Source organism: Teleopsis dalmanni, chromosome 1, assembly GCF_002237135.1.
Source record: "Teleopsis dalmanni isolate 2A chromosome 1, ASM223713v2, whole genome shotgun sequence".
In the NCBI taxonomy this organism is placed as follows: domain Eukaryota; kingdom Metazoa; phylum Arthropoda; class Insecta; order Diptera; family Diopsidae; genus Teleopsis; species Teleopsis dalmanni.
This window is the reverse complement of record NC_051846.1, coordinates 101,445,211-101,454,604: the sequence shown is the minus strand read 5'-3', so window position 1 is coordinate 101,454,604 and position 9,394 is coordinate 101,445,211. Positions and strand designations below refer to the sequence as shown.

Sequence of the window (9,394 nt, the reverse complement as noted above, 5' to 3'; positions counted from 1 at the left end):
AAAAAAAATATAATATATATTATTGACATTATATTGAATTATATATTAACAATAAATAAAAAATATATCATTTACATTATACTGCATTCTATTAACAACGAATAAAATATACAATACAGCTAAACGTGAAGCACGTCGATTTACTTAGTCCAAAATTCTCTTCTCCTTTGTTGTCACTTGCGATCATTTATTTTCTAAAATGCCTACTAAAAAGCGATCACAGTCTTTGCAATCTCCAAAGGCGGTAGATACCTTGATCCATAATCGAGAAGCAGTAGTTGCTGATATTTTAAGGTTAAAGGCAAATTTACTAGAAAGCATTGTTTCAAAAAGCCCTAGTGAACTAGAGTGTAGATTGGAAATACTTGACTCTTACATTGACAAAGCGATGCAATACCAGAGCAAAATATTTGACCTGGATCCTACTGATGACTATTGGGCTGTTTTAGAAGATGTTTGTGTTTCAACTAAGTCCTTGTTTTTACAAAAGTTGAAAAAACATCGCCTTGTTAGCGCCCCTGCAATCTCGCACCACTGTGGTCGACCGCAATCGAAGTTGCCAAGCATGCGACTACCAAAGTTCAGCGGCAAATACTGTGATTATAAAAATTTCATTAGTTTGTTTGAAAGCCTTGTTCATAGTGATGAAACTCTTACGGACATTGAAAAATTCAACCATTTACTGTCATGTTTGTCAGATGAAGCTCTTGGTACTGTGAAAGCCTTTCAAGTCACTGAGAGGAATTACCCAAAAGCGTTAGCCAGTCTTAGGAAGGTGTACGACAACAATTGTCTCATTTTTTCCGACAACATTAGCAAGCTTTTCGATCTCCCAGCAATTTACAAACCGTCTGCTGCATCTTTGCGCACTACAATCGACACTGTGTCTGCCATCTATGATTCCCTTCTTTCAATAGGAGATGATAAGAATATCACCAATGCAATTCTTATTCATTTAGTCATGCAAAAGGTGGATTCAGTCACAAAATCGAAATGGGAAGAACAGCTGGACTACAACACTTTGCCATTATGGAGTGACTGTGAAGCAGCGCTTAATAAAAGGTTCCAACATCTATCAGCGGACGAGACCTCTTCTACAAAGCATAAAAAATCAGTGCCAGAGTGTGACCAAAAACCCGGTGTTAAACAGGACAAACGCAGCTTTAAATCCTCCTTTGTCTGCAACAAGCTGAATCAATCCAATGACCCCAAATGCGTATATTGTATGTCTAATATCCATATGATAACGAAGTGTACAGCATTTGCTGAATTGCCTGTGTCACAACGGTTCGACACAGTCAAGGCAATTCCAGCGTGCATAAACTGTTTAAAAAAAGGGCATTCTGTTTCAGCATGTAAATCATCACGTTGCAGAGTGTGTGCGGGACAACATCACACACTACTGCACAAATACACTCCAATTATCCCTCACGCAACTGTAAGTTCTGATTCCGATCGCGTTTATGTAAATCATAGTGCTACTAATTGCGACCAGGTAATTTTGGCGACAGCACTAGTTACTGTAAAGAGTAAGTCTGGAGAGTACCGAACAGCCAGAGCCTTACTTGATTCCGGTTCTCAAACAAATTTTATAACCGAGGAGCTTGCACAACTATTGCAGTTAAGAAGGGAAGATGGATGCCTTAATTTAATTGGAATTGGTAAGATAAATACCACAGTTAAGCATAAGTTACATGCGACTGTGAGATCGCGAGTCAATTCTCATGAATTCTCTGCCGATTTTTGGGTATTGCGAACAATATCCACCTACCAACCAAATCATAATATATCTACCGCCAGTTGGAAGATTCCGGTAAACATTGAGCTTGCTGATCCATATTTCTACAAGTCACAAAGAATTGATCTTCTTCTTGGTGCTGAAACGTTTTTCGAACTTCTATCAGTCGGACAAATAAAACAAAGTCCGAATCTCCCCACGCTGCAGAAAACATTACTCGGCTGGACTGTGTCTGGAAAAATTTATTGCTTATATAAAAAAATATTATTAAATGATTAATTTTTAGACTTTTTAGGAAGACTCATAATTAAATATTATTTAATGAAACGTTTATGCTTGCAAGCGAATTTAAATTACCGGTAAATGTAAATATTAAAAAACTATCCGTAGACTTTTTCTGCTTCAAAAATTGCTACTTTTGCATATAATTGTGTTTAATTTTTTTTTAAGAATAACTGTTAATTTTTTATATTGGAACTTTATTGTTATTTCTTTGGTTAAAATAAATCAGGAAATAAAAATGAATTTGAGTAAAAATTAAAAAAGTTATGCGTAATTTAAGAAAAATTGTGAATATCCGTAGACTTTTTCTACTATCTGTATATCGCAAGGAGCATTTTCTTCTGCTGTAGATAATTTGAACTCTTTCCTAAATAAAAATATTTTTAATGCATGCAATGCTTTCCTCATCCATCTTGCGTGATGTGTAATCCCAGGAGATCGAAACTTTATGCTGCAGTTCGGCTTTTCTTCTAAAAATATTAACACAAGTTCCATAAGTTCCTTATAATCATCTCTTGGTTGATTGTCCTTACAAATCGTATAAAGGAAACTTGTATTTCATAACATATCATCTGTGTTCAATAATTTTCTCACTTTTTTATGTTCTAATTCGACTGTCAAAATGTCAACATTTATTTTTGGCCAAAAGTTTTAAAATCGTTGAAATAATTGAACATTAGGGCTTACAGACTTGCAAACCTTAGCATGGAGGATACTTTTGAGAATAATTTCGTGAATGTGATGTCTGCAGGCTAGATATAAAAGATCTCTTTCTAAATGTTTTTCAATAATTGAGCAAGTTTCGTTAAACGGACAAGTGTTCACATCTGTCGTATCAGAACGTAATCCTGCAAACCCCATTCAAATAGCAGATTACTCTGCCCATGCTGTTTTAATTTTCAGTCCAGATATTTCAAGTAATTACTCAACAGACCCTCATGAGATTATAATATGTCGACGGTCCACATTTTGTTTTCCTTCTAAAGTTGGCAGCAATTTTTCATTCCAATGCAAACAAACTGCATTTAGCTCACAAAATTTGAACTGTTTTTTATAAGTCTACTACTCTTTGTAATGCAATGGTTTTACTCATTTATTGGTATTCGTGCCTTTTGCCAAAATATGATAATGTAGCATTTTCCCTTAACCGTAACTTAACCATAAGCATGGTAAAAAAGGACTTTTAATACTTCCCTATTTGATGGTAACTTACTACCAGTCAACCCAATAGAATGATAACCAACTAGGTATATATTTTTACGCAAATTTAAAGAAGTCAGCTTGGTAACACTTTTTAATGTAATCATTTTGAATTATTTTACAGTAATGAGTTATAGCAGCTGAGTGTTCAAAAAGTAAGACGATAAAATATTATAAAATTCACTTCGTATTCCAATGATTAACACAAAAACTCATTTATTTACACAACTATCCAAAAATATGAACTTATTTTGTAACAAATTTAGTAAACAACATACAGTCATGTGGGCAAATGCATTCATAGAGTTTACGTACATTCAATCGGGTGATTTCGGCTAATTTTTTCTTTTGTTCAATAACTATTGAATGAGTAAATTGTTTATTTTTAATCTATAATCTATAATAGATTTTTTATCTATAACTTTTAAGACAGTTTTTATGTAAAATTAAATATGTCTTAGATATAAGTAATCAAATATAAATTTAATGGAAAAAATAGTTATTTTTCAATCTTTGGAGCTATTGAGGCGCCATTTCCAGTTATCCAATTGAAAATTTTACACAGATTACTTGTTTAGTAAAATGAACCGATCAGTGGAAGATTTTTCGAATTTCGAAAATTAATGGCAATTTAATGTACATACATTTAAGGTATATATTTATTTTTAATTTTACAATTTATTTCCACAAAGTTAAAATTTTATTTATTATTTCTATAATAAATTAAAATATTAACAAATCGCGTGTTATCCTTTTAAACTTTATTTTTAGACGGTTAAGTGTCCGCATATTTTTCATTTCAATTGCCATAGAAGCTACAGTCTCTACCGACGCACTCCTTATAACAACCAAATAAAACTTTCGAACACTTGCCATACTGACCAAGACTTGTCTTGACAGACTAATAAACTACCTTCTATTTTAGACTTCAAAAACTGACAACTACTTCAGCTTTATTATCTCATGTTTACACCTTCGAAAAAAGAGGAAAATATTGATCACGTGATTAATGTGTAATGATCGAAATTTTGTATTATTTCCAACGTGCTGTTGGTGAATCACTTGCAAGAAATTAAGTACATGAAAATTAACATCGAGATAATAAATAAATACTTACCTGGAATCACTCCCTAATACGCACATCTACAGCATAATTCAATAGTTGGATGATCCTATAAATGAATTTATTAAATATAATTATCTTTTAATAAAATTGGAAAAGTAATAAGTACCTTGACATTACCACTTGACGCACGTCAGTAAGAGTAATAGTAAGCAAAAAGTTGAGTTTTGTTTTTATAAATAATTTAATTAAATTATTATTAAAATTTTATTTTCTTTAATTAAATAATAAAGAGGTTTTTTCGAACAGTAGTGAACTACAACAACAAAAATTCATTTTATATTATTTTAATCAATTGAATTTTTGACTGACCATACAGCTGTTTCGAGTATTGCCAAATACCCATCATCAGTGGTCTTGGAAATAATTCTTGTATTTAATTATTCGTAAATAATTATTTTTGAGACTGCAAGTACTAAGAATCGAACTAGGGTCCTGCCAAATGTGAAGCTCAGAATCAGCGCACCTTAACCAACTGACCCAAAGCCGTACTTGACTTTTTATGTTCGCTAATTTTTCTGGAGTTTTGTTACTTTTGCTGTGAAAGTTTTATTAACAAATTAAATTGCTGTGTTTATAATAGAACAAAATCATAAACCAGCTGCAGAATATTGATTTGAATCATGATTTGTTCTTTCTTATGTATAGAACCTAATCTAATCTAATAATTTTATTTATCTAAATAAATATTATTCATTTAAAAAAAACACGCACATGTAAAAAACGAAATGTAAACAAACGTCAGAAAAGAATTTGCAGCAATAATGCTTTTGTGCAAAAGTGTCAAATTGTGTCAAAGTTCAAATAAGATAATCTTAAAGCTTTTTGTACTTTACACAATAGGTACAAGTGGATGTGTATAAAAGACGACGCATTTTTGTAAGAATTCAGTGAGACTTGTATGAGCACTCAGTGAGATTATATGTAAAAACATAAAACAATAATATAAAATATTAAGCGACACAGCTGCGGTTTTATATCAAAGTGTATAATATATAAAAAAAATATATAACTGTTAACAAGTGCAAAAGCGGTTTTAAGTCAACATACTTGCAGACTATTATATATACAGTGACGAACAAAATTATTGGCGCAGCAAGCAAATTGAACTTTAGCACGCTAATGGCTTTAGGTCGGCCTGTGTCCTTTGTACTTTGCAACGATATCACCTCCTTGAAAGGCTGCACAATGCTCCGAAAGGTATAGCGGCTTCTATCCATCGTTACTCCAATCTCCATATAAGATTTGCCTTGGTTGTGCAAGTATAGAATTGGATAGACGTCCAAAGAAGCCCATTATAACAACAAAGGCAGAACTGAAGGTGGCACAGCTGAAGAGTGACAAAACATTGGGCCAGAAACCACACAAAAATTGATTTCTTCAATAAATATTAATTGTTATCGAAAACATTTTTCTTTAATTTGTTTTTTCATTTTTGCGTTAGCATGCCAATAATTTTGTTCAGCCAAATTTAGTTTTTTTTTTTGATTTTTTAATTTTAAAAAATTAAATATAAGAGAAAATAAAATGAAATAAAATGAATTTAAAAGCAAATTAAGTATTTCATCTAAAAAAATTTTATATTGATTAAAATTCGCATCATTAACTGGATAAAAATAGTACTAAAGTTCAATTTGCTTGCTGTGCCAATAATTTTATTCGTCACTGTATATTCAATAAACAAAATATATATTTCACTAACCCCATTTTCTCCAAACAGGTCCAAACTACAAAATCAGATTGAAGATCAGCATGAACTCCAAAGGAACAACCTCCATCGTCAGTGTGTCACCAGAACCAGGAAATAATCTCACGTTTATACCTACTATACATATTTAACTAATTTCTTTAGTTTTTTAAAATACTATTTTATTAAAATAATATGTTAAATTAATACTTCTTTAAAATTTAACTCAATATTTTATCATTTAAGAAGTTCCATCCTCGAGAATAAAAATTAATTGCAGCGATTCTGGACAAATGCTGACGATAGGCTAGCAAAAATTATAACTAACCGAAAAATCCGGGAATTTCCACAAAATATCCAGCTATTGAGCAGAATAATCATGCTCCTTTGCCCAATAAGCAAAGAAGCAGGTATAAAAGACGGTACAGCCGCCTTTTATTACACGTTTATTATTTATATATTTTAATGTAAATACATATATGCAAAAATCCGACTGCCACTCTTTTTCGTTCGTTTTCGTGTTCCAGACTACGTGTTCAGCTACTCTTCTTCTTCATGCGTATTTTGTGTGATTCGTGTGTTGTTCGTGTCATTTCTGTGTTATTTTGTACTATTTGTGTATCGTTTGAATGTTGCCATATTGGTCGCCACATCATTCCCCAACCAGTGGCTGAGTGGAAGCGATGTCACGTTATATGCAACTGATTTTATGTCGTGAATCTGACAGGTAAACGAATGCCCCTGTCGCTGGAGGCACTGCGACTAGGGTTGAGCTATTGTTGAGATGTTTGTAATGGTTGTGTATCTGGGCTTGAATGAAATGATATAAATCGTGGCAACTGCGTGGTTGGCTCGGTTTCTTCGCTTAACAAGTAAGCTGCTTTTACTCTATCAATGCTGACTTGGGCAGGTCGGTCTTTGATTAAGATGGTAATAAGCTTACGATCTCGCCGTATCACTTTTAATGGTCCGTCGTAAAGTGGTTTTAAGGGATGTTGTACGTTATCGTCCCTCAGAAACACATGTGAGCACGTCTGGATGTTTCGGTGTACGAACGTTTTTGTTTTCGCATGGTTTAAACCTAGGACCGGACGTAATTGATTCATGGTGTCCTTTAGAAGGGTTGCAAATTCGGAGTCGTATCCGTCGTAGGTTTTTTTAAAGAATTCCCCCGGGAGTTTAAGAGACGTACTGTAACGAACCTTTCTGGCCGGGGTTTTGCTCGCCGGATTCCAGGTCCAGTCCTACAATAAATTTATTTGATAGGAACAGTGGAAAGTGTGAATACACGGTGGACGGTGACGTTGGTGCGATGATGTGGTTACCTTCCTCGGAGACGTTGGTTGGTTTGGCGTACAAATGTTAATTTCAACGCCCCTGACAAAATGTTTGAAGAAATGTGAATTTCTTCTCTATACAATGGATTTGGCGTAGAAATGTTAATTTCAGCGCCCCTGACAAAAGATTTGAAGAAATGTGAATTTCTTCTCTATACAATAGATTTGGCGTAGAAATGTTAATTTCAACGCCCCTGACAAAAGGTTTGAAGAAATGTGAATTTCTTCTTTATACAATGGATTTGGCGTAGAAATGTTAATTTTAACGCCCCTGACAAAAGATTTGAAGAAATGTGAATTTCTTCTCTATACAATAGATTTGGCGTAGAAATGTTGATTTCAACGCCCCTGACAAAAGGTTTGAAGAAATGTGAATTTTTTCTTTATACAATGGATTTGGGGTCGAAATGTTAATTTCAACGCCCCTGACAAAAGGTTTAAAGAAATGTGAATTTCTTCTTTATACAATGGATTTGGTATGGGTGATAATATTCATGTGTTATTATCACCTTACCGAGTAATTTATTAACGAAAATGTGATTTCGTTATGAGCGAAATGTTAATTTCGTTATTAATAATAATTTTTAATAGAAATGTGTATTTCCATTAAAAATAAAAAAAAATAAACAAAATAGGAATCGAGATGTAAATTTCGATTTTTGGTGTTTCAGCACGTATAATATGGAGCGACCTGTTCTTAGCTTGATGCCTTTCTGAATGCCTGTCTTGCGCTTTTGCTTCGCCTTTTATATACGCGAGGTGCGAAACAAACAGTAGATTTGTTCTTGTAATTGCAACGGTGCGTTGTTTACAAGTTTTATTATTGTTTTGATGTTTTTTTATTTTTTTATTTTTTATTTTATTATTATATATATTTTTTTTTTGTTTTATTATCTTTGTGTGTTGTAAAATTTACGAGTGTAAATTTTATGTTACACTTCCCCGGTTTTTCCATCGAGTTGACGAACTCGTACCACCCCTCCTCGACTGATCTTAACTTGGTATCTCCGTTGGTTGATTACTCGAAGAAACATGATTTGTCGACCTGGTTTTCGGTTCGCCAGCGCTTCGTGGATGTCTTTGTTCAACCCCTCTGGCCATCGCTTTTTAGTTTCGGTGGCTGATGGGGTAATCTCACTGGAAACAGATACTGCGATCTCGAGACACCTTAAGTCGTTCCCGGTATCACAATCCAAGGTGTCGTCTGGATTAGCTTCTCTGTATTTCGACCGGTTTTGCGAAATTGATGTAGGTGGTCGTCTTGGACAGGTGGGTTTTCGGACACATGCTAACACATCAGGGTGAACAGGAGTAGCCGGTGCGTACCGGTTGCCTTTCAATTTTTTCCCTGCAGCTACTATTTTAACTTCACTCTGCTGCGCCTTGAGCTTAGCCGAGTGTTCTCTGAATTTCTGAACGCTTTGCTCCCACTTTGACATGTTGTCGTTTCAAGATTCTGCCATCGATTGTCTTGTTGGTTGAATGGTATCGTCTTTTATACTTGATTTTTGTATGGGAACCGTTATTCTTTTGTTGTTTTCATGTGGTTTACTTTTATTAATTTTTTTTTTCGTTCTCATGTGGTTTACTTTGTTTATTACCTTAGTTCATAGAATTGGCAGATTTCAAGTCCTTGACGTGTGCGGTGAGTGTCTGGTGAGTGGTTACATGCGTGGCCTTTACTATGACTGGCGATACCAAGGTGGTTATTCTATATGGACCCCCGTAGCGTGGAGCTAGTTTCGCGGCAAACTCCTGGGTTGCTTTTGAGACTGGGTGTTCCTTGATCCACACCAGTTGGCCTATGTCTGGTCGCCACGGTCTTCTTCGCAAATTGTAATACTTTGCTTGCGTTCCGGAGGCTTCTACGATGTTTGCCCGGACCGCCGAAAACACCTGTTGTAGTTGTGATTGTTTCTGATCTTGGTTCTTGGTGACTGTTCCGCATCCTGGTAAATATTTGTCAAAGGTTGCGCCTGGTAGTCTGGCTTCTCTACCTTGAACTAAATAAATGGGGCTATAACCCG

General features: G+C 34.4%; 1 protein-coding gene across 1 annotated transcript; it reads left to right on the top strand.

Annotated features, from left to right (window-relative positions):
- Positions 1 to 199: 199 nt before the first annotated feature.
- On the top strand, positions 200 to 2,045 carry LOC119662984. The gene is made up of 2 exons (XM_038072644.1): positions 200 to 1,966; positions 2,034 to 2,045. Exons 1-2 carry the CDS (start codon positions 200 to 202, stop codon positions 2,043 to 2,045), a joined length of 1,779 nt encoding a protein of 592 aa, XP_037928572.1.
- Positions 2,046 to 9,394: the final 7,349 nt, after the last annotated feature.